Source organism: Chinchilla lanigera, unplaced genomic scaffold (assembly GCF_000276665.1).
Source record: "Chinchilla lanigera isolate Chin_1 unplaced genomic scaffold, ChiLan1.0 scaffold00090, whole genome shotgun sequence".
In the NCBI taxonomy this organism is placed as follows: Eukaryota; Metazoa; Chordata; class Mammalia; order Rodentia; family Chinchillidae; genus Chinchilla; species Chinchilla lanigera.
The window spans coordinates 7736002-7762050 of NW_004955491.1; the positions used below are offsets into that span (position 1 = coordinate 7736002).

Here is a 26049-nt window from a genome sequence, read left to right on the forward strand (position 1 = left end):
TGCAGAGTCTGTGTCTGAAAGCTGAAGAGTCTGTGTTGAAAAGCTAAAAGAACTGGAGGCGAATGCCCAAAGGCTTTGGCAAAGACTCTGCTCAGATGAAGCAAAGGAAGACTTCCTTCTTCTTTCCTTTTTTACTCAGTCCAGGCTACAAGCTGATTGGTTGATGTCATCCACTTCTGGGGTGGGTCTTCCCTCCTCAGTTTGCTGGTTTACCTGTCAGTCATCCACAGACACACCCATAACTGCATTCTACTAATCTACTAGGTGGTTCTTAATCCGTTCAACTCCACATATCACAACAACCACATATAGCTAACATGGGTTTTCACTTTCTAGGTGGAATAATGAGCATAGAAATTGAAAATGCTACCAACCTTTAAATATTTGTATTAAAAATTAAGATATAGTAAGCCTTATCGTAAAAAGCCTGTTTTCTAGTTTGTAGAGAAACAATTAGATGTGGGCAAAGAAAGGGACCTCATTAGCTGAGGGGTAGTGGAGGAAATATAAAGGGGAATGTGGAGGGCTGGGGGCAGAAGAGCCATGAAAGTGCCAGCAGGTGCTCAGAAGGGGAGATGGTCACAGCCTGGATGGGTCCGGAGGCCACCAGTCACAGGGGTGGTCCTCCTGCTCACCCCATCGGCTCCCTCTTCCTCTACACCACCCTGAGGGCCACGTTGTCCTCAGATCCAGGAGGCTTGTGTTCTGTGGAGGCCCCAGAAATCTACTTTCAAGACAGCTCCCCAAACAGGACTGCAGTGAGACTCACAGGCTGGGACAGTTCCCTTTATCCTTTGTCATCCCTGGATGACAAGGATTTCCCTCACAAGTGCCCTGAGGCAGACTTATCCCCATGGTTAGGACACAGAAGAGTTGTACGGCCATCTGGACATGGCCAATACACTCTGCTGCCCTTTGTCTCATTGCCTGTTTGTCCCCAGCCTTAGGAGTTGGTTCAGGATTGGGAAGAGAGCAGGGAAAATGCGGAGGGGTGGGGAGGGCTTCGTACAGGATTGGGACCCAAGCAGCCCCCCTCTCCCACAGACAGTGGGTGTGGATGGCAGTGTGATGCGTGTCACAGCCACTCTCTCAGAAAGCCAGCTACACTGTGCATCAGCCACGCATGGCTCTCACCATTATGACGCTCATTAGCTGTAAAATTGTCAAGTGGCAATCACTCACGTTTTGGGGTAGTTCACTTTTTATACTGAAGCAAGGCAATCTTATTGGTGGATAATTATCTGTGTAACAATGCGCCTCTTTATGTAAGATGACAAAAAAGAAGGGGAAAAGTTCATACCGTGTAGATTATTTCACAATGTCTCATTTTATTAATAAGCAGCATAGTTTAAATTACAGTTTCAAAGTAGTGTATACACAGATGGGGGGTTGTTCCTTAGACTGAGTTTTCTTGAGATGTAGCCAGGACATGATAGACAGATTGGCACGAGCGGAGAGACAGTCTTAGAAACTCTAACAATCAGGGGGAGAAAGGCACTGCAGGTAATGCAATTCCGGGTGTCTCTCTGTGAATGCTGTCAACATCTCCCCTCAGGCAGACGCAGAGTGTAAGAGCAATACCTCACAAAAGAATCAATGGAAACAGGACTGGGGGTGCCCGCCCTGCGACGCCCCCTCCTCGGGAGGCTAAGTGGATGCCGTCCTTATGTGGTCTTCGGGGAGCTTGCTGCTTTCTCCGGGTTACCTTCACCCCGGGCAATGGGTCCCTGCCTCCGGGTCTCAGATCCACAGCGGCTCCTCCAGGCTGAACGGTGGTGATGTTGAGGACAATCATGCTAAAGCAGCAGGAGGATGTGACCCTGCAGGCGAACCTCCTTTATCTCTAGGTCCTGTGTGTATGTGGGAGAAGTACCCTAAAGCTGGTGAGCAGTCACTATCCCCACATCAGAAACAAGACAACTGCGACTTAGACTTGCTGGCTAGTGTTTCTCAAGATCACTCAGATAAAAATGGCAAGTCCTGAATTCAAATTCAGGTCGACTGGATGCTAAGGGTGCATGGTCTTAATAATAAAATGGCTTTTATAATCACAGTAAGATGGTGTAGGGAAGTTGAGGAAAGAAGGGAATTCCCTGTAATGTTCAGAACAGCATTAGTTAGGAAACAATACTGATGACGTCCAAGGATTAAAGTTGGAGATGAGAATGTAGCTCTCATTTCCAGGGCGAAGGATGCTATGTAGAACAGAACCTCAGGAGCCCAGGGACACAGGGAACCCTGGATAAAGCTGCTATGAGCCATGAGCTTGCCGTGCTCAGCCCCTGCTCCTGGCTGAAGCACACGGGTTCTGTTGAACCTCTGGTCACATTTTTATCAAGAGATCAGCCCAAAACCTTTGCAAATGTGTGCTTCTGTTTAAAGAGACCATACTGAGTACACGTTGTTGATTTCTTAGCATTGAACTCAGGGCCGGCAGCAGCTCATCTATCTCATCTGTAATGAAGATGATCTGGACATCTTCTCCACACACACCACAGCCTCGTGACAGTGAACACTGGATGGCACTTTAGCTCTGCACACAGGGCCATTTTGAACAGCAAAATCACCCACAGAAAGCATAAAACTGTGACAAACATGGCCCTAAATAGACTGTGGAGAGGACACTCACTTACAGTAGGAGCTGAACCAAGAGGCAGAGCGTCACCTTTCTCTCCTCTGCTGGGGATGCGCATGTTGGATGACTCACACATTCCCACTTTGCGCATTCGCAAATGACCTCAAAGGCGCTGTGGGGTTGCATCAGATCTTGGTCAGTAGACAGACTCAGAATGGCAAGGGCCATGGAATCCGCATGGGCACATGGTCTGCCTCACAGGTCCCTGGGATGCATTTAAAGCCGTGGGATGGACCCAACGCAGCAGTATAGTTACTCACACAGAGAAGAAAGTGGGGACCAGTGTGAGAATCCAATTCATTCTTCGAGTTAAAGTTAAATGAAGAAGATGGAAAAAAAGAAAGACGTCAGCTTCGTCTTTGCGGGCAGTTCCAATTTGTCATGGTGTAGCTTGTTGGGGAGCTTAACTCTGCGGTGCAATTGTGTGGCAGCCTGATTTCATCCACAAGCACTTCGCACCTCCTGGGAGCCACGCTGAGCAGCCAGGCAGGTGTGCGGCCTCCTCCAGCACCCACGTGGGCAAGGCCAAAGTCACTCTGCCCGCTGCCTCGGGGAGGAATATGGCTCAGCCACTGAGAAAGGAAACGCCAGACCCCTGTGTGCATAATAGAATTCAATGAGCACTTCATTCTACCAAAGGGCAGAGCTGCAGACAGCGGGTGCTATCGATACAGGGAAGAGAGAGCCAGCAGTTTGGCCACTGTCTGATGCTGCAGGTAAGGGCAAGAAGCAGGCCACTGCGGCAGGAAGCTCAGACCGAAGCGTCGCGGCTGCTCACCAGCTGCTGACGAAGTAAAAATATCCAACTCAGAATGCTTTGAGAAACACTCTTCACACTTCAAAACATTCTAAATGACTTGCATTGGCGGTTCCGTCAGACACCCTCTCTGAGGAATTTGCTTACGGCTTTGTTTTCCTAAGCAGCTTGAAGAAAACTCAGACAGGAACAGGGGCTGCCCTTGTTCACGTAACCCCGCACCTCGCTGAGGGAAAGAGCACACGTTCTTCCCCAGTGTGGGACCCACACCTGCTTCCTGTCGTGGAAAATGTACATGAAGAAGAACCTTTGGCTGCAAGGTGGTGTGACTCCTTCAAGAGCATGCCCAAACGCTGTCAAAAACCATCCGCAAAGGGTACGAACACCACTAGCAAAAAGCAAAACAGGAGTCAATCTGTGAAATGTACTTCTTCTATTAACATGTTGTCGCTAAAGATGTTTGGAAGTGTTTAAACATACTCGTTGTCTTTTAAAAATATGTTTAATGAGCTAAATCGCAGTCTTTCACGGAAAAAGATGTGTATGCACAGGTCTGTGTGTGCACATGTGGAAGTGTGGTGAGTGTGTACTGCACGTGCAAATGTGTGCCTCTGTGTGCATATTCATGGGAGCGTGGCACATGTGCGTGAAGAAAGATCACTTAGAGGCAAATGAGGGGAATACCAAGGTTGATTGCCTGGGTAGTATTGCATAGTGTTAGAAATGAGGTGTGTGATTATTAAATTTTGTGATTTTTTTTTTTTTTTTTTTTTTGTCCAAAGACTGACTCTGGCCAGGATATGTGAGGTTGCCCCCATAGCATAGCGATATCAAGACAAAAGAACATGGCTTTCTAAGGCCGCAGCTCTGAAACACATTTCTTAGTGTGACAGGCAGATGTGAGCAGGGCTGCATTCTGAGGAGCGTGCAATGTGTGGATTGCTTGCCAAGAGTTGTTACTGAGGCCTTTCCCGCTGCAGCACTGAGCGCAGTCGTCCACGCTGCAGTCCCAGTGGTCAGATTTTTGAATCCAAAAATCAGTGTTAGGGAGGACATCAGTGTTAGGGAGGACACTGATGCGCTGTGGGGAAGGACAGAGCAGAACATGGCTCCGCCCATGTCACGGTGCGGCTGCGCATGGCCTGGGTAAGGAGTGCGCTGTGACGCCTGTGATGTGGTCCGGCTCTCCGCTCCTGTCGTCTTGCTGGAGTTCGCCTGAAACACACAGCAGGCGCAGAGGGATGATCGGGAAGAAGTGCTTCTAAAACCCCCGGCGGAGGAAGACCGTGCTCTTCCCCTTTGAGACAGTAAGCATATTGTGGCTTGTTTTTTAATGATAATATTTACATCTATTCAGAGCTCAGCACATTATATAACTCAATAAATGTTAAGAATAGTCAGCAGGGCATTTTAAAATAAGAGTTGCACTTAACAAAGATAAAAGTTAAACAATTGTTTATCCCCAAGACCGCGTTTAGTCCTCTGAACAATTCCATTCTGCCGAACTGGGCCTCATGCTAGGCAATACATCTGGTGCCCTTCTCTTAGGTTTATTTGCTTTTGTAAAGGTTCCTACCCAGAGGGCTTGAGTGTTAGATTTTAACACTCCAGTACATCCCTCTGTGAGAGGTCAAAGTGCTTTGGGTGTCACCAACCCAGCTGGTCCCCAAGCAGGTCCCTCCCCGGGCACCTCCCCAATACTTCCAGCAGTGTGAGGGTCTGGGCAGGGCCAGGGTGCCCCCTCACTCCACGGTCTGCCTCCCCTCTGAGCCTCCTTCCTACCTGACTGAGAGCGAAAGTCCTGTGGGCTGCTGCAGGGACCGCATGACACACCCAGCACAGAGCTCATCCCGACCGTGGCTTTGAAAGATGATGACCACGATATGACCACTAATAATTCATTAGCTGCCAATCCAATTTACATTTGGATTTAATTAACAATCATAATGAGTGGGTTCATTACCATTCAAACACCAACATAATTTCAGACTAAAAGATCATTTCCAGCAATGTCACAGTATCGACGCTTGTGTCTCTCTTCTAACCTCCTGGCTCCGGCAATGCAGTGTGAGTGTGGCTTTCCTTGGTCGCCCACCATGCCGACTCCATCCCAAGCACTTTACGATATAGGCTGTCCCCGACGCATGATGGCTCAGCCTGTAATTTTTAGACTTTGCCCTGGGACCAAAGTGATCCTTGTTCCATAGAAACCATGCTTGGAAGTTTTTCATTTTTTTATTTGTCTGTGTTTCCAGTACATACTATACACAGTCCTTGTGAGGGGTCGGCATGTGCACGTAACTCATCTCAGTTCCCTCCCTTCCCTCCGCTTCTGTCCCCTCCCTCCTTCTCCTGGTCCCCTTTCCACATGACAGAGGTCTCTCTCTCTGCTTCCTAATAGCTTATCCTTTCTTTTTGCCCTTTGTAATTTGAGTTTCTCGTATAAGAGAAACCAAGTGATATTTTGATATTCATCTTGTGTGTCTGATTTATTTCATTTAGCATTATGGTCTTAAGGTGCTTCCATTTTCCTACAAAAGACTCGAGTTTATCTTTCTTTATGGCACAGTAGTACTCCCACTGTGTGCAAATACCACAGTTTCTTTATCCATTCATCTGTTGATGGTCATGCAGGCTGCTTCCCAGATGTAGCTATGATGAGTTGTGCTGCGGTAAACCAGGGTGTGCAATGGATCACTGTAATATGATGTCTTTATCTCTCTCAGGAATATACCTAGAAGGGATGTAGCTGAAATGGAATTTCTAGTTTTGGTTTCTTGAGGAATTTCCATAGTAGTTGTTTTGAATTGGGATCTTTTACCAGGTAAGCTTCTCTCTCAGGATGCTGGGGTCAGCAACAAACTGTGGTCCCCAGGGTCCTCCTGATCCAAAGGGTGAACAGGGCCATTTATAGCTCTGTAATGCTAAGCCAGAGTGTGCAGTAGTGTCGGGGCAGCAGAGCTATTGGGCTTAGGACACTTTCATCTGACCATGGGTATACTGGGACCTGGCCCTACCAAAGCCAAAAGCCAACTGCATTAAGGTATGTTATCCTCACAGCCAGTCTAAGGATAAGTACAGTTGTCATCTCATGGTGACACAGGAGGACACTGAGGCAGATTGAGAAACTTGACCTGCCTAGCAAGTAGTAGAGACATCTAGTTATTAAGTCACAGGAACACAGCTTGGAGCATACTGAACTCTTACCTCTGAGTGGCTGGCTGCCCCAGGAGGTGACCCAGGCTCTCCCTTTGCTGTGATGTCCCACCTTGGAATGGTGATTGATGGTGGATGAGCCATGCTCTTGTCTCTTATCTGTCTGTCACCCCAGGTGCCAAGACCCAAATGGTGCTAGCGGAAGTCACATAACCTGGGACTGAGATTTTAGGAACTTAGTTCCTCCATGAAGTACAAAGACTTCTCTCCACCACCTGGCAGAGAATGCACCATGAGGTCAAAGATGCCATGCTAAATGTACTTCTTGTTGCAATGTCCATATCTGGAGTAAGTGTGCCATTTGTGTTTGGGTAGGACTGGGGCAAAGTGGGCCACCAGAGAGCGGCTGGCCTCAGAGCCCGTGAGCACCAGTGACCTCGCTTTTGAAGTCCCTCTGCATATTCATGAATTTGGCCCTTCTCTGCTGCAGCACGCTGACACCGGAAGGGGCACACGGAGCACCTTGGCCTCCATCGAATCCACCCCAGGGAGACAGATGAGTAGGGCTCTGCAGGCGCAGCCTGGAGACACAGCACCTGTGACTTTATCTTAATGACTTCACCTTCCGCACCTTTCGTGCCTCATCTGCCAGAGCAGCTCTGGAGCATTTATAACCTTGCCTTCTTATCCCCATCCTGGGCCTGCGTGCAACCCTAGGAAGAAGGCTTCCATCTGTCCTTCTCATTGGTGGTGGCAGCATTTGCCAAGTAAATTCTCCCTCGGGTGTCCAATCCAATCATCGTGCCTGATTGCTGTGCTTCTCAGGACTGGCTGTCCCCCAGCACGTGTGTCCTTGGGGGTCTCGGTAAAGACTTCTTAAACAGCATGTGGTATGAAGCGGAGGCAGCTACCCTACATATTGGTCTGCAGCCCCCTGTGTAATTCTGAGAGCTGATATCTTCCTCTCAGGGTCCTTTCTCCTCCCTGCTCTCAGTGGCCTCAGGAGAACCATGACATTATAGACAGCCTGCCCCGCAAAAAGGTAGTTCCCTGCCTGGCTCCACAAAACAGATGGAACTCAAAGCTGGGTATATGGCGTCTGGGCAGGCGACTGTCTAGACATAATCACGGATGAGTGATGGACAACAGGAAGTCATAGACAGCTGAGACTCTTGGGAGCCACATCCAAATGCCAAGAGTTCCTGGGACATCCTGGGCCAGGGGGCAGATAAGTCCAGGACCAGAACACCCACTGTGACTCACTGGGGTCTCAGGGCAGCTGGGGCACTGCTCTGCTGGTGGGGATGCCTGGCATCCTTCCGCAGTCCTTGCCCCACCATGAAGCACCAGGTGACATTTGGAGCAAGCTCTCTTGGTTGGGACCTGGTTCCCATCTGTGCTGTGCCCACTGGTCCCCGTGACACTGCCCACCCCTCTGTGCTGCCGTCTTTCACTCACTAGAAAGGCAGAATGGAAGACAGCAGTTGAGCGCAAGTCTGCTAAACCCCTGGGCTGGACACTGCTGTGTTGTCTTGAGCAAGGTATTTCAACTTTCTCTGCCTCCGTTATCCCAATTGTAAAGTGAGGGTCGTAATACTTCATAGGGCTGTTTTAAGGATGAGTGAGTTAGCACACAAGTCGCTCTCAGGATGCCCTGACTACAGTATGGTTAGTTCAGCCATTGCCCCGCCACTGTAGTCTCCACCAACAGTTTACAAAAGCAAAGCCACATTCACAGCTGTGCGGATCAACCAGCATTCAAACATGGCTCCTTTCTTCGACACAGCTCCTCTGCATTTGAGGCAAACGGTAATAGAATAACAGGGAGCATCAATCATCTTTCCTGTGGATCCGTTTAGCAGAAGGTGCATGGGAAGCTAGTGTTGAGGACCACGCTGGGGACCCTGCCTGCGTGGGTGAATGTGAGCATTGTGGATGTCCTGGAGACCTTGTGCGGTGACTCTTGGATGGCCGAGGGTGCAGTCTTAACCGCAGGCAGTAGCAGTGCTATGTCTGTGGGCTGGGGACAGGAATTTCTCACTGGCTGCCGGGACCCCTAACCTGACTCTGCCCCAGCCGTCCCATCCCTCTTTGCAGGCATGTGGCATGAGGCAGCTCTTTCAGGGTGCAAAGCTTGCACAACCTGCTCCGGATGGTGCGGCACTTTTCAGACTGTTTTCCAAGTCCTCACGTTGTGCCTGTTACATAAGTCTCCGTGGCAAGAGTTATTCCTGATTGACAAGGGAGGCTGCCGAGCCTAGAGGAACCGCCTCATCTTGTCATTCGACTGCGGAGGAAGGAGCTCTGTTTGCTTCAAGGTATATTTCAGCTCTTGGCCCTGGGGACTGTGAGGCACCTGTGGGCTAATTTAAAGCCCACGACAGTGATTATCACTAGACAGTACCAGAGCCATGAACAACCTGCAGGAGTAAGGGAGCCCTACAAATCTCAAGTAGTTCATTGCATTTCTAAAATTAAAAATAGTAAAGAACCCAACAGCATTGAAAACAGGGCCCAGAGACTTACACACTGATGTTCACTGAAGCATCATTAACATCAGGCAAACGTGGAAACAACTCACAGGCCCATCAGTGGACGAACAGACTTTTGATTCGTGTTACAACATGGATGCAGGTTGAAAGCATTATAGCCCTGGAGACCCAATAAATATTATGAGTCCACTTCTGTGAAATTTCTAGAACAGGCAAATTCATAGAGACAGATTCACAGAGACAAATTCATAGAGACAGAAGGTAGATTAGAAGTTACTAGGGACTGGAGCAGGGAGGAGACGGAGAGTTATTGTTTAAAGGATACAAAATTTGTGTTTGAAAGAAAAAGTTGAGAATAGACAGTAGTGATTTTTGCACAGTATTATGAGGGTATGCACTGCCCCTGAACTGTCATGTGTCACTGAAATGACAACTTTTGTTAAATTATGAAAACACAGCTAGAGCTAAGTTCCTATGAATAAATGGTTGAAAAATACGAGTGGCCGCAATAGGCATCATAGGGAATATTGTCAGCTGAGGGAAGGGTTAGGTGTGATAGGTTTTGCATTTCCCACAGCAAAACGTCTCGCTATCACAAAGCAGAGGGATCCCATTTTAATTTCAAAACTGACTTCCACAGCTGTGCATTTATTAAATACATGGAGACTCATGATGAGTTTAGAATATGGAAAAGACAGAGTGTAAAGAGATAAATACTCCACTTTTTATAAGAAAACCCGGGTGCGTTTTTCATTCTGACAAACCGGTGATAAGGCAGAGGAGAAGCCACGCTGGTGAGCTGACTTCTCCTTGCTTTCCTGAGAATCATTTGTAATCTTTTTTCTCCTGTCATACTGAATCACACCTGGAAGAAAATAAGCTAATTCTGCAACTTTGTGTTATAACCACGCATGCTCTTGATCGGCGTGGTATTTCCTGGCTGTGTGCCACGTGCTGGGAAAGGGTAGATGGGGATCCCGGATCCCTGGCACTGGGAATAGCACTTGGGCTGCAAGGAGTCGGGGGGATTCACCGGGAAGGAAACAAGTGATCTAGCGACAAGGAAAGAAGAGGAAATGACCAGGGAAAAGCCAGTGGCTTGCCGTTTGGGGTGACAGGCCTGCCTGTGTGACCACAGGATACACAGGGGCTATGCAGTGGGCTGGGTCACCATGGGGCCTGACCAGCCTTGCTCGATGCAGGAAACCCCTACTAAGTGCTGATGCCACTGGCCTACGTAATGTCACATTGTCCATCTTGCAGTTGACGCGTCTCACTCTCCCATCCTCGGCAATTGCTATTTCCCAAGAATTCTGTCCCAAGGAGAAGAAAAACCATAAACTCAGGGCCAAGGGATGGACAGGGACAGGAGCAGGCTGTGGCGCCCATCGGCTTGGCTGGCAGAGACCACAGCTCGGCCACACTCCAGAGCTGGACGCCAGGGCCTGCAGGAGGACACTTGTCACTCCCACCGTCCTGATGACACAGGGTTACCCCTGTACCTGGAGGAGGGTGAGCCCTGCATCTCACATGGAAGGTTCTCCTGGGATGTCTGGCATCTGTGTCCCCAGCCGATGGAGGACATTGCAGGCGATGGGACAGGACCCATCTCATGGGTCCCTGCAGATTTCTGGAGCATTGGCCATTACACAATAGAGCTTTTCCTCTACAGAAAATAAGTCTGGTGAAAAGGGGCAGAGCCACTTTTGCCTAGAGGTTTACGAACGTCCAGTGTCTCCTGCAGTGTGGGGCCCTAGCCACCAGGCAGACCGAGAAGACTTGGTCTTATTGCTGGTGCCCACACCTGTCCAAACTCACCACAGTGAGGCTGCTTCTGGCTTCTGAGTCACTTCCTGTAGAGGTGTCCAACAGGAGATTCGTTCCCTGTCACTCAACAGTGCCCTGGAGACCAGGGTGGTGGACAGCGGGGAACAAGAACATCAAGGACAGACTTATAGGCCAGTGGTGACGTTTGGACCTGGAGGAGGGAAGTGGATGTGGCTGTCCCCACCTGGCGGAGGGAATCAGGCCCCCACCTCACCTTCTCTGTGGGGGTGTGGGAGAGTCCGCAAAGACGCCTTGGCCGCCAAAATCCCCACTGGAAGGAGGCAGCAGTGTCTGGAGGACTCTGGGTTAGCAGGCTGCGCTGTTAACTAACTGTGTGACCTTAGGCGTCGGGTGTGACCTCTCCGTACAAGCAGTTCATCTTTAGGATAAGAGAGATGACGGGTGCTGTGCCTACTTCTTAAAACAGCTGTGAAGAGCTGTGATAGATACAGCATTTTATGAGTCATCATCTACTTAGGAAACCGCAGTTCGTGCAGAGAAAGTGATCTGCAGGGTGCTTCTCTGCAGTTTACTTTTGTAAGTGGTGAGAAAGAAAGGCTCTGGACAAGGAATACCTCCACTGATGTTTATTGAGCACCTAATACAAGTCAGCCACCATTTTCAGCTACAGAACTGTGGCCATGAAGGTGCAAGTGGACCAGACCGGGCCAGTTGCAGAGCCCTCCCCATCCGAGCCCAGCCTGGACCCCGCAAGGCCCAAGGGTGACAGATGCAGGGTGTGCTGAGTAGTTCAGTCCTCTGGTGTCTTCAGCGACTACTCATCTTTGGGGAGCGCAGAGCAGGCTAAGTTCAGGTGCAGCTAGGAACATAGCGGGGAGCAAGGCTGATCGGTCCCTGCCCCAGTGGAAGCCAGAGAAGGGCCATAAAACAGGAGCCAGGAAAGGGAGGTGACCCCTCCGACCACAGGCTCCCGGGGAAATAGCAGACCCCATGGTAGAACCCCAGGGGGCCGGCTGTTCGCGCATCCCCAGCTGTGTGACTGCTGTAGCACTCCTGCGCACACCCTTGGTCTCACCCAGCGCCCCCACAGCCCACAGCCCAGTGTGAGTGCCGAGCCTGAATCTCAACCTGGACGTCTGAATCCCGGCCCAGCCTCAACCCCAAGTGCCCGGATGGCCGAGTTACTTAACATAAGCGTCCCAGGAGCTGGCGGCTGAAATAGGATGATTGGGAGAAAATTCAACATCGCTTGGGATGGAGCGGCCAGGTGGGGCAGGATGTGGAGGAATAACCGAGCTGTGATCGCTGAGCTGTGCTCCTGTCCTTACAAAATACCACGTTCTCCCTGGGCCAGGGCACTGCTGCAGAGCGGCGAACGAAATGAAAGGGAAAAATAAGTGACGGACGGCTCTGACGTTGCCAGCATCTTGTCCCCGGCCTTCAGGAGAGTTACTGGTGTTGGCGCAACCAAGCACACCCAAAGCGCACAGATGCAGCCTTGCTTGGCGCTGCCTCCTCTTGGGTGCACCCTGGTTCAATTTTTAATTTCTCTTTTTTAGCCATGTCTACTGTCGTACTTTAGGCACTTCTCCTTTCTTCCTTGAATTACTCCCCAACGTCCTAAACTATCCTTTTCCCCCCACTCCATTTTCTATACTCTGAAAGAAGACCTGTCCAAATGGCAAGACCCACTTGTGACATTCTATTGTCTAAAATTTTCCCATGGTCTGCAGGGAAGAGTTTCTGCCATAATGAACAGTTGCCTCCACGGTCTATGCCACAGCCCCCATTCACGTAGGGGCTCCAGGGCATGGTGCCAGGCCTGAGCAGCCTGTGTCACTGTCACACGGCTTTCTAGCTCCGGTAGGCAGCTTTGTGCACACATCTGCCTGTGCGCTCACCGAGGCTGCTGTCTCATTGCCTGGTTTGTTTTCCCATTAAACCTGGGGCCTCTCGAGGTCAGGGGTTGGGTTTGTGTGGCCCTGTCTAGAGAGTATACCTGGTGGGTAACAGATGCTCAGGAAATGGGAATAAAGGAGAGAGAAATGGAGGTGACCAATCAGGAAAGCAGAAATAATCTCTTGTTTGGGGATGGCGTCAGACGCTCAGAACACTGGAAAATAATAGTCTTGGGGACCTGAACTAGCTCATAGGTAACCTCTCTCAGCCCCCAAATCCTGTAGGAATTCCACCTGATCCCAGGATGAGGGGTCGCTGAGGTGGAGAGGAGCACTGGGCATCTGTGAGCACAGGTCCCTGTGGGGACCTTCCCCTGCTCCTTCCCACGACCAGCAGGAGATCAGAAAGCAGCTTTCACCTTAGTGTGAAAAGTAGGCTCCCGGTTTATATCCATTCTAGATGTGGGCCAGCACCACTTTACTTTGGTCCATTTTACTTTGCAGGAAAATGCTGCAATCCAGCGGTCTCTGAACGAAAGCAGCTATTGTAAGGACACAGCCACCTGGAAATGGGAATGGGGTGTCCCTAGAAGCTGGGGCCACTGCAGAGCCAGCTGATTACTCCCTATCTCCCTCACCATAGTGAGCTATCCCTTTCTTTTCCTCTCTTCTTTCTCTGTCTCTCTTTTTTCTCATTCCTTCTTTCATTTCTTCCTTCCTGCCTTCTTTTCTTCTTTTTATTTTTTTTTTAATACTGAATGTAGAACCTAAGGCCTTCGCACTGAGCCACATCTCCAGCCTTTTTATTTATTCTTTTAAGGTTTGAGACAGGGTCTCACTAAGTCACTGATTTACCCTGGCTGGGCTCAAACTTAAAATTCTCCTGCTCCAGCTTCACAAATGCTGGGATTACGGGTGTGTACCACCATGCTCCGGTTCTTCCTTTCAACCAGTTCCCGTGAGTTTTTCTTCCCTGACCCTCTGGAGTGTCCTCAGCTGTCTCTGCTGCCTTGATAGCTCTTCCTGGAGCCTGGCCTCTCCCTCCTGATCTCTCACCCTCCGGCTAGCCATGAACAACCAGCAGAGTCCTGTTTCCTCCCCTGGAGTCCCGCAGAGGGAAAAGAAGATTGTCCCACCTCACACTTTCCTGCTGACTTTATGCCACAGGTTCCCCGGTGTCACTATCTTAATCTTGTCCTAGGAGGGAGACACCTCTGGGTTCTGCCCAGAGGAATTGAGCTTGACCTTTCAGGTATTTCCATGAGAACACAAACCCTCCAGAGAAGGAAGGCCCCCTCCTGAGTGCTCCAGTGTGAAGAGTCGCCAAGCCCAGGTCTTTCTCAGAAGTCTGGAAGTGACTTTCCTAGATTTCCTCAGGTTAGCCCTTCAGTACCCGTGCTGATTTGATCCATACGTGGCTCTCAGTGTTGGTTCCTAAGGACATGTGGGGTGACTTCTGCCTGTGTCAACTCCTCTGCAACCCATTGTTTCATGAATGAGACCAAATTATAGAACTTACAAGGATGATAGAAGATGCACTGAGTGTTTAAATTTAAAAAAAAAATAAATTATTACAGGTAAAAACACATTTCCAAGAATGGTGGGAGCAGTGTGCTCAAAGTGAAGGAAAATGTTTTGGAGATCTTGAGGGGGATTTATGGCCATGTGTCCTTTCCTGTGACAAATGTTTTCATTTAAACAGTCACCATATTTCTCGATCAACTGTTTATAGAACTTTCTATCAAATAAAAATATCACCATGTGTCCTCATCCGTTTTATTCACTAGACCTGGCACCGTGAGGCTTCTGGCTCTTCCCCAAAGTAAAAATGACCAGGAAAAGTCACATTTTGAGTCAGTTCTGGACATCAAGACAGCCAGGACTGCACAACTAAAGACTCTCAAGAAAGAGGTTCAGAAAGTGGCAAAAATGATCTGATGAGCGTGTGCAAAGTCAGGAGGAGGATCTTGAGGGGGACTTGTGGCACTGTGCCTTTACTATATATTTTTAAAATTCAAGCGTTCACCATATATTTTGACCACACTTCATAGCACAACCCTTTCTAGCATTTCATGGGTGATCTCATTCCAAAAATTTTCGCAAAAATAACACCTGGATGAAGAGCTACGTCACTGGTACTTTCTATTTTATTCTACTCTCTTTTAATGCTGCTTTGATGCAGTAAGGGGAAGAGTAAGGGAATTTCTCAGTATAAATCTCACCTTGTTTATTGTCTCGGAAGGGTGATTGTCTTCGCTGGCTTCGCCTGTGCTTCCTGCTAATAGCTGTCTTCTTTGTTTCTTGGGGGCTGGTAGAGCTTCTGCCTCCCCATCCTGTCTCTTACCCATTTTTCCACACCAGACGCATACTTTTTTAATTGAGAGGCTGGGCTCCCATTTCTAAGGACTTTCACTTTGTTCTAATTTTCATCCAGAAAGACTCTTAAAGACATAAGCCGTGTGTGACTTACACCTCTGCCTGTGGATTGGTGAGGTCCCTCCTCCTTGGGGGCCTCCCTTTGAGGTTGGAAGGCATTTCCACCTCCTCCCTCCTCATCCTTTCTCCTTTCAGAAGTGCCTGTCCCACAGGGGCCCCCTGGGTCTGCAGCTCTGTGACTCAGTCCAAAGAGGCAGCAGCGGAGGCCAGGCTGTGGGCTGCAGTTGCAGCTGGTAGGGTGGGAGCCCCAAGTTCTGGCAACGCCCATCCTCCAAACCTCCTCATGTCGGAGCCTGCAAGCGGGGCTCCCTGCCGCAGCATGACGAAGTGGGAGGGGCAGAGTTCCTACCATAGAGGTGCCCTTTCCTGTTGTGTCTCCACTGTCCCGAGACCACCTGCAGGCACGTTTTCTAGCCCACCCTGACCGCTCTAGGCTATTTGGAGACTGTGTGCATTTGGCGCTGCGGGGCTCCCCATTTGGGCCTGTGAGGAATTCAGTGTTGTGATTCTCCTTGAATTTCTTCTTAGAGTGAGGCCTCAAAGGAAAGTCCTGGTCCCGACCTCCCCTGGAGAGACGCATGGGGGACGCACCTGCCTTTTGACCCCAGACCCCGCAGTGCTCAGGGCTGCAGCCCTCTCCCCACACACTGCTCACTCTGCTCCTTCTGAATGCTGAGTCCTGGGGGTGCACAGGTGAGGAAGCCTTGTGCGGTGCATATCTCAGGCCAGAGGGAAGCAGGGCCATTGCTGGGTCCTCACCCATGGCTTTGGTCTCTCTCATTTAACCCTGGCACTGTTCTCTAAGGCAATCGGACCTGGACCCTGCACTGTCCACACAGCCACAAGTGAAAGCAACCCCCCCATTCACTCACAAGAAATTATTCTGGCTTAAAGCTTCTGCCTTTAATGAAGGGCAAAGGGGCCAGGACTCCAGGCAGAGAGGTGACACTGCAGGGAACATGAAAGTGTGATGGGAAAAGAGTGAGGCAAGGGCCAGGCCTGTGGGGGCTGAAGGTTGAAGGTTATATTTGAGTTGGGCATTAAAGAGTGCATAGGAGCCCACCATAGGGAAGGAGTTAGGCATGGAGCTGGTGTTAGAGACCTTGGTGGGAAGATGACATTTCTTAAACATTTTGTTAAGTGCTTTTATTTTTCACAGTGGCTTCCTGGAGAAACTGCTCCGTGCTTTAGATTTCTACTACATCCCTGTATCTTTGGTGTTAAGTAGCCCGTCTGAAGGTCATTGGCACTAATCCCCAAAGCCAAATCAGATGCAGTCTGCAAAGTTGGGCAACAGGGGCTGCATCGGCAGAGCCTTCACTGGGAACTTCCGGCTTTCATCTGCTCAGTGATTGTGTGCTGGGAGTGAAGGGTGAGAGCACAAAAGCTGGGGACCTCACACCTGAGATGCCGTCTTGTTGTCCACCGACAGCCTTCCGGGTCTCAGTCCCCTCCATGAGCATCAGGTGTGGTCCAGGAGGCACTCCTCTGGGACGTCTTTCCTGAGATGCCCTTGAACCCAGCATGGCTGTGGAGACCCTTGGGCTACCCCGTGACATGTGTCCCCAAACAACACGAGAACCTGTTCCACAGAGAGCACCAAACAAGGGCTGATCGAACAGTCCCGGGCACATCAGCGAGGGCCATTAAAAATCATAAACAAGACATCTGTCGTGCTGCTGGTGCCAAGGTCATCTGGCGGCATGGGGAGCCCAAGGATTGATGGCTGAGCCAGTGCAGACCGCCCGGGCACCACGGACCGCTGCCCTGTCTGTGTCCCCAAAACGGTGAGCTGGCTCAGGGCCAGGCAGGAGAAGCAGAACAACGTGAAGGAAACTACACTGCCCCGGGCTGAAACCGGGCAGTTTATAACTCAGCGCTCACAACAGCACCACATCGTTAGTACGCACTCGCTCCCCCTCATGTTGAATGGAAGCTGCCATCCAAAAGCTGGGGTGTAGACGTGGATGTGAGTGGGTTTCAAACCCTTTTGAAGAACAGCATGCTTTAGACAGCCAATTGTCAACCCTGGCAAATCTACCTGGACTCACAAGGTGGAATTCTGAGCCACAAGGTCATTTAGGGAGCACTTTATCCAAAGAGCGCAGTGTGCTGTGTGCTGCGGGGAGTGCGGGTCGGATCTGCATCAGGAGCTGGGTGATGGGGTCAACCGTCCACCCCTCTGCGCCCCTCCTACTTACGCATAGATGACCGATGACAACAGCTGCTTCCTGGTGCCGCCATAAGGGTTAAAGAGGACAGGACCAGTGGTAGTGTTTACGCTGACTTCCTCTAGCCTCACGCAGGTTTGGAGAAGGGGGTTCACATGTTCAAGCAAGGAGCACGCCTCCTTTCATTCATTCATTTCCTTCCTTGCTCTTCCTCCCTCCTTCCACCTCCTTATCCTTTTTGTCGCCCCTTCCCCTCCCTACCACCAGCACACAGTACAGTGTGGTTGTCAGCTATCTTTTGTTTGTATTTTTGCAAAATGTATATTGTATATGAATGCATAGGTTTGTGTCTTAAATGGTTTGAGATGGTAGACGTGTTTTGTGTGCATATGCACTCACTTATATGTAGTTGTGTTTCTCATTTTCTCCCTTAAGCCCTGGACTTCCAGTCCACTCATACCCTTTATGTGCACAGAATTTGTGGCTTCGAAGGCTGCTGGGCATTGCTTGCTGTGCGATCCTTTTCTTCCACACACTTTCCCATGAGGATGGATGCCCGGTGGCCTCTGTCCTTCGTTCCCTCTATGGTCTTGGGCCCCTAAGGCAGGACCCAAGGCCCGGCTTTGCAGGTTTCCCTCTCCTACTGGCCTGCAGGGGTGACGGCAGATTTGCTGATCTTATACACAAAGCAAGCAGCTCACTGTCACAGTTTCTCAATGAACACAGAGCTGAACACCGAGCCTGGGAGTTTTGGCTCAGGCCAAGCCAAGCCTGGGGTGTGGGGACCCCAGCAAGATGGATGGCCTTGGCTGCAACACTGTCGTGGTGTTGGCTCAACTCCTAGGGGTTGCAGATAGCAAGGCAGGCGTCCTGCAGAAAAGGGAGAGCGGAAAACCCTTTGTATGTGACGTGTAATGGAAGACGCCACATTGCTTACTTATTCAAACAGCTCTCTGAGAGCACTTCCTCTAAGTGGCAGTTGGTACGAATTTGGCAGACCGAACACTTTCAGGATTCCCTACATCCGCGCTAGATGCGGAGCACTTGGCACACAGGCAGGTAGCCCTGTAACTCCTACCATCTTCTTTGAGGCGGTCAGCACCCTCACCCCTTCCCTAAGCATGCGCCACGGCAGTTCCACGCTCCTGGGGCAGGACCTTGGGAGCGGCAGGCAGATGATGCCCTGATCCATATCACTGCCCCCCCCCCCCCCCGGCCGCATTCACTCAAGCTCCAAGAAACCGTATGGCTGTGATGAAAAAATACAGCGGGTGTTTAAATCTTCATACTTTTATTATGGTGAGAGACACGTCCCAGTTCATCCCCCTCAGAATTCTTCTCATGTTCTCCACACTTGTCCCATCACGCTTGCCACTTTCTGAGGCAGCTCTGCAAGTCTTCTTTCCTGAATGTCTTCAGTTGTGCTGTCTTGGCCGCTTTGATGTCCTCCATTGGTCCAAAAGGTTTTCCTTTTATGCTCATTTTGACCTTGGGGGAAAAGCCAGAATTTGCATGCGATGCCAGACCCAGGGAATAAACTGGATGAGGACACCGCAGCATGCTTTTATGAGGCCGTCTTTCCGCTGGAAGGCACGTAGCAGCAACAGTCACTGTATTCTTATCATAGCTCCTACATACATCCAGCAAAGAGAACTTCCAGATCTGGTCCATAAAGTGGCAAGAATGATAGGATAGGTGTGTTCAAAGCGAGGGGCAAGATGGTAGGAGTTCTACCGTCCTGTCTAGGGATGCTCTGTGTCATTTCTAATGGATTTTGTTTTGTTTTTACTTTTTATTCTCTGTAGTGGTTTGATCCATCTTGCATTCTTACCTCTGCCAATCTGAGCAACTTCGTTGAAGATAACAATAACTAGTATAGCAACCACCGATAATTCCTATCATTTTGTTCTGAGACCCTGTATCATTTTTATTGTTTTTGCTTTGTTTTGTTTTCGTTTATGTTGTTGGTATTTTGCTGTTGATTTTCTTGTATTATTCTGTTTAAAATAAAAAAAAGTGAGGGGCAAGATTTTGACTGGAGTTAACGGCAATGTATCTTTTACTATGGCTTTTTATACTCACTGTATGTTTCAATCATACCTCATAGTTATGACATTTATACATGCTGCTTTTCAGAAATGTAGCTATATGTTCTTTTTTTTTAAACATTCATCTACACAAGCTTGGGGGCAATGTGTCCTGTATTTGCCCTTTGCAAACCTTTCCTTTGATGAGTGCCTCTTGGATGATGATGCTGATAGCTCACAGGAACATGGAGTCCAACATCAGCGAGAGACATCTTGAGTTGGGGAGGATAAGCTGAAGCACAATATATGCCCTCTGGAGGGACACTGACTAATTTTAAAATAGGACTAAAAGGTGATCCTTCTTAATTTCACTGAGGAGATAACACTCCTGTAGACCTGCCCTGCTAACCGATTTTTAACCATACAGTGCAGTTCCGGCTGCATTTGCTGCAGGCTCAGTGCTGTCGAGTAGATCTCTCGAACTTGTTCAGCTGGCAGAATTGAGACCTTGTGCCTGGTCAGGGCAAGCCCGCACCCTCCCTGCCTCCAGCCCCTGTCACCCTCTGCCCTGCTGCTTCCTAGAGCCTGGCCTCTGGACACCGCCTACAAGGGCAGGCTTTGTCCTCTCCCTGGCTTGTTGCACTTGACAGGACACCCTCCAGCTCCTCTGATGAGGACACAAAGCAAGACTTCCTGCCCCTTTGCCTTTTACAGGGTCAAGTGTACAGAAATGCTGGGGACCGGAGGCCTGGAAACCCCAGGGAAAGGTTGTGGGTGGAACCACCTGGCCAGGCCTCTACCAGTGACCTCCAGACATCCCCACCTCATGGCTCTGATAACAGAGCTGATTCGTGTAGGGTGTGGGGAGCCCAGGGACTAGCCAGACAGACTCTAAGGAGCTATGAGCCCCAGTGGACCTCCCTCGGAAGTGCCTTGCATGATCTCACATGCAGGGAAAGATTTTGTATTAAATCTGCATCTATTTTGTGTGAAACAATATTTTAAGCTTTTTATTGAACAGTAAGATGGGAAGGGGTTTCTTGTACCCCCCGCCGTAGACAACTGCGCATCCTGCGCCACCACTGCATGGTTAGACCAGGGACCTGTGACCGTGCAGGAGACCGCACTCCCTCCACACCTGAGCCTCCCAGGTACCGTCCCGGCTCTGGGACACCAGTGGCTCCCTCAGCGAGCCCGCAGTGGATCTCTTCGGAGCTGGCAGCGGACGGCAGCCCCAGATTTGACCCCGCCTGGAGCTCTGAACTGAAGAGGAATCCCAGGGCCTGGGCAGTGCTGAGGCAGCCTCTGCAGGAACACTGGGCCAGGTCCGCTGTGTGTCAGGTGTGCGGGGACACGGCGGCTCACCTCGCCGCCCAGCCCTCCTTTTTCAGTCTCTGTCCCCTTTGCCCCTTGGCCTCAGTGGCAGGCTTTCTTAGTGACCTCATGCCACAGCGGCCAGCAATGAGGCCAAGGTGGTCCCAAGCACCTTCCACATACAAGATAGTGAGTTGTGAAGCCCCCAAGAGCTGCCACCCTGGCCTGGCACCTGCCCCTCACCCAGTACTGACGACCACTTGGGTTCTAGGCATCTTAGCAGGCAGGGGAAGGAGATGAGTGAACCAGGGCCCACAGCCCTGCCAGGACCACCCCTGAACCTCTAGTCCTGCAGGAAGTTGAACCCAATGCAGCAGGGTGAGACACAAGCCTTTCCAGGGTGGCAGGGGTTTTGCATGGCATTTTCTTTCTTACACTCTTGGCCAAACCATGCGAGCTCCCAGCTGCCCGTCCAGACCTCTGAGAACCTGTGCCAAGTGAACACTGAGAGCAGACTTAGGTGCAGGCTGTGGCGGAGGTGGTGGCCCCTCTGCTATGATTTCCATTCCTTGGGCGCCTCCGAAGACAGACACAATGCCTTGCATTCGGCCAGGTTCTCTGTTTCCGTAACGTGGAGGGCCTGGAGGGCACTGGCCTGGAGCGGAACCCTGAGGAGCCTTCTCTCAAGTACCTTTAAAGGGACACAGATCCATTTTGCGTCTTTGTTTAGAACCACACTGGGCTTCACACAGGCGCGAAGAACACACCAATCAATTCAGGCCCTGGCCTGAGTGACTTGTTAGTGACCTGTGTGCAGACAGACGGCCAGGCTGTCCGTGGTCAGTGAATGCCCGTCAGCAGAAGAGGTTCCAGAGCAGGAGCCGCAGAGGCACTGTGACACAGTGGGTGCTCTGGGCAGCCTGCCCCATCCCTGCAGGACCAGGAGACAGTCCCACCTGCAACCTGTAGGCTGACGCTGCCCTCCCTGGAGTTCCCCTCACGCGTATCTCACCTGAACCTGCGCTCAGGTGCCAGAAACAGAGCCAGGAGCACGGAGCCTCCGGCCACCTGCCGCCTGCTCACTCCTTGGCACGGGATGTGGCAGCGTCACCGCCCAGGCGGGGTTCTCCCCCTTTCCTCTGTTTTAGTCAGAAGACATCCTGAGGTCCTGATCGAATTTCTTAGAGAAACACAGATTCGTTGACTCTAAAGATGGAACCTAAGTTTTTTCATTTGTCAGGAAAATAAAGGTCAAGATCGCAAGGGCCTGCGCTCCTGCACACCCACTGGGCGCAAGAAAAGCAAGTCCTGCCAGGAGCCGCGCAGACCCAGGCCTTCCCAAATGCACCCCACACTTTGCAGCAGGAACAACAAAGGCTGCCCCCACCCGGTGCCCCTGCGCGCTACTGCTCAGGCGTGAGTTGGGGGCCCGGAACGCGGGGTCGACTTCCTGGGCTCGGGCAGGGTCGAGCCCCAGGTGCGTGGGCGCGAGTCCTCCCGGCCCGCCAGCGTCCCCCGAACGGTCCCCTCCGCTGTCCCCCGCCCCAGCCGGAGCACGGCCTGAGCATGCGCCGTGCGCGGCCGGGAGGCGGCAGGAGGCAGCTCTCATCGCCCGGGCACTTCCCGCACCCAGCCGCCCGCTGCCGGTTGCTAAGCAGTTATTGTTTCTGTGGCGATTGCAGAGGCTGTAGCTAATTGGAGAAGCCCCGCGAAGCCGTGGAGGCATCTTCCCGCTTCCCAGCCTCTCTGCTGTTGGCATTGCAAGAGCAAACTAGGCTGGTCCACCCCAGCGCCCTCCCCCACGCGCCCCAAAATAGCCCTTGGAGATTTCAGAAGTATGGACTAGCCCTGCACTCCTTCCCCTCTCCCTGCTTGCTGAGGCTGGTGGCTCCCAACTCACTGTCAGACCCAGCTGGTCCTGGGGCGGCCGCGCGTGCCCGGGACAGAGCGACAGACCATGACCACTGCCAAGGAGCCCAGCGCCTCGGGGAAATCCGTGCAACAGCAGGATCAGGTAATGCCTGGTTGTGCGTGCGTGTGTGTGTGTGTGTGTGTGTGTGTGTGTTCCTTGGATGCTTTGGTGTCTGCTGTGGCTGTGGCTGCCTGCCTGGGCCACCAAGCTGTGCTGCTGGGTGTCAACTCCGCCGCCCCCATTCCTATTTTTAAAGGGTGCCCTGGCCTTATCAATAGGACACAGCGCCTTTGGCGGGGTGCCTGTGCATGCAGGCCTCTGTCTTCACAGCTCCCTCGTTTCACCTGTGCCAGCGTTCCCAGCTACTTTGTGATTTGGGGGAAGCAGGGCACACCAAAACATTTTTTTGAAAAAGCTTGTGCTGAAGCTCCAAGAGGACTTTGCTGTTGCTAAACAAGTAGGCGAAGGGGCCGTGTGTGTCTAGGACCTGGCTTTCCCCTCCCTCTCTCACAAGCATCCCTGCAAGGCATGGGCACGCTGAGACGCTCCTGGCAGACAGAGCAGACTCTGCCTACAGGAGGTGCCCACTGAGGACCAGGTGAGCCGGCTGGGAAGTAGCAGGTGGGAAAGACTGGTCAAGAAGGCTGGCCAGGTGTGCGGGACTCTGGTGCAGAGGGGGCCTCTGCCTGGGGGGCCCACCTTCTGCATGGGTGGGTGCGTTTGGGGAGTGAAGGCGGATCTGCAGACCAGCCCCGCACTCCTGGCGACGCTGTAATTCCCCACTTAGAGCATCCGAAGGGCTCTTGTCTGTTAATCGCTGCTCAGTTCACCTCAGGCAGATCATTAAAACAGACCCTGGGAGACACCACTAGATTCGCGGAGCAGTTTGCCCAAGCCTAGTAAATCAACAGCACAAGCTGATTTCCCTTCCAGTGTTTTAAGGTTGTCACTAGGTAGCTTTTGCTGGGGCCTGGGCAAAGAAGGGAGACATCCCTAGAGTTCAGGGAAGCAGACCTGGTTGGGGATGTTGTGTGACAGAAGCCCACACCAACTCTTCAGAGAGCACAGGAGGACAACTTGGGGTATGCATGTAGTGAGAGCTTCAGTTGGGGGTCATTTTCCCACAGCCAATTTTTCGATAAAAAGGCAACCATGTTCTTATATCACCACCAACCAAAGAATTTAAATACAATCTTACTTCATCTGGGGAGAAGATTTGTAAATATGGGAATCTTAAAATTATTTGTATTCAGTGTAAGAGTTTGTATAAGGATTAATGTTATGTATAGCTTGATAGGTTCAGAATAGAGAAATCAAACCTTCTTTTAAGAATTCTACAGGATATTTGCTCAGTAAAGAAATATTTCCACCTACATTAGCATCCTGTGACTGAATTGGTCTCCTTTTATGACAGTTCTCTGCCCTCACTGGGCATGAAATAAATGCTGTCAGGGCTTGCAGGCTTGAGCTAGGACTCAGGTAGCCCTCCTGAGCAGGGGAGGAGGTAATAATTAGAAGAGCACATTGGTATTCATGGATCTAACCCAGGGACCAGGAGCACGCGGCCCAATCTATATGATGGAAAAGAAGTACTGAGCTTCTCTACAATTTTCCTCTTCTCTTGCGTGATACTTCAGCATGCAGAAGTGTGGCAATGGTTAATTAGGGTGTGGGTTCTGGAGGACTGAGAGCCCTCGGTTTGGATACCTGCTGATCTCTGGAAATTGCCTGTCCTTGACCTGCCTCTGTTGTGAAAGACATAAGCTGGTCCAGACTGCAGTCCTGAGGCAGCGTGGCTCCAGACAGCGGGTGGGACATCCAGAGGCAGGTGTCCTTGTCACATGCAGCTGAGAAGCCCTTTTCCCCCATTCTCAGGTGGCATCTTCTTGGCCCTGAAAAATCTGAGTTCAACCCATGAAGTCCACAGAGAGGGAGCCAGCAGCAGGCTAGGATAGGAGAAGCTGTGTCTATAGCATCTATGTCTATGTGTGTGTCTACATATCTATCTATCATCTATCTATCTATCTATCTATCTGTCTATCTACACAGCTTTAGAAGATCTTGCCTAAAATCTTAACTGCCCAAAACACAACAACTAGAATACTAAAATGAAATTCCTACAGCTGCGTCTTACTTCTTCATCACAGCAGTCGTCTGAAAGCACTGGCCTGCCTGTGTGTTCAGATGCACAGCCCTGGAAGGATTTCCCAGTTTTCTATTTCCATTTTTTCCCTGCTGCTGATGGGGCTTTGGGGACAGCCCTGTGCCCAGGCTGATGGAATTCACAGGGCAGCCGTGACAGGAGGATGTCCGGGTGTCTTAGGAGACACAGAGGATTCTTGGCTCGTGGTTTGGCTCATGGCTTAAGCTGGGGTTCTTTAATGGGATTAATTCAATGGCCATCTCCAGGCCTCCAAGTGCTGTTTCTCAGGGCAGTGGTGCCTCACGCGGGGAGGCCCCCGCCCAGGGCCGGTGCTCACCTTGGCCTGGTGCCTGTCCCCCTGGTCTTAGGTGGTGTCTGGTGACTGTATGGACCACCTTTTTCTCAGCAAGCCAGCTGGGGTGTTAATGCACCTCACCTGCCTTGGTCTTTGAGAGTCAGGGCTGAGGGTGATGAGAAGACATAACTGTATGTTGAGGGTCACCACAAATTAATGAGAACAATTAAGAAAAGACATGAAAGCAATTATTTTGCCGTTAGAGATGGCTATGTTTTTTTCCCAATTGGTTAAAAAATAAGTACCAAAATTGGATATCTGGAGAGGTTTTTTTGGGTTTTGTTTTCTGTAGGATCAGAATAAAAGGGGGAAGAGATTTCTAGATGATCTCTTCTCTTTCTCTCTCTCTTTTTGAGTGCATTGTGAAGTGCCCATGATATTTGGGAATAACGTGTCTTTTCACCTGGTGAATTGTTCTCTCATTGGCTCTGAATCCAGCCTGAGGATGAGGATGCTGGCACCTCTTGGTGACACCTCATCCCCTAGCAGGCTTGACCCCTGCAACGCTTGACCCCCGGACACAGAGCAAGCCAGGGGAGGAAGCAGGAGAGTGGAGGGCATTCTCCTCACATTTACTGTGTTCTCCCTCAGGGACTAAACCTTTTCTTCAAGAACCCAACTCAGGGATTTTTCCACTTAGAATAAAAAAGTACAAATTTGTTTTAGCATATGCTCGCCCCACTTCAGATGATTTAAAATTGGAAAGCAGGGATCAGTAATGCTATTGAATATGAAAAGACAGATGAATCCAGGAATTTTCCAATAAGCCACAAGACGTTCTCGCTCAACTCTTAAGCAAGGCCAAATTTTTAGTGGCATATGCTATGTTAGTGTGTGGCTGTGTATATGTACACACGCAGATACATGCGTACATAGGCACACACACTTAACATACCTGTACACACACTGGCGTGGAAGTAGCCTATGTTGTATTTGCTAGCTTGAAGCTTTGATGTACGTTGATT

General features: G+C 50.6%; 1 protein-coding gene across 4 annotated transcripts in view; it reads left to right on the forward strand.

Annotated features, from left to right (window-relative positions):
• Dpp6 (dipeptidyl-peptidase 6) overlaps positions 1-26049 on the forward strand; it is an 842230-nt gene that overhangs the window by 410282 nt on the left and 405899 nt on the right. The window contains exon 1 of one of the 4 annotated variants that reach the window (XM_005404853.2): positions 22240-22688. The exons of the other annotated variants lie outside the window; for them this stretch is intronic. Coding sequence (XP_005404910.1) covers positions 22632-22688 — 57 coding nt within the window. The 5' untranslated portion in view covers positions 22240-22631. Of the gene's footprint in view, positions 1-22239; positions 22689-26049 lie in introns of those variants that run through there. 4 annotated transcript variants of the gene reach the window in all.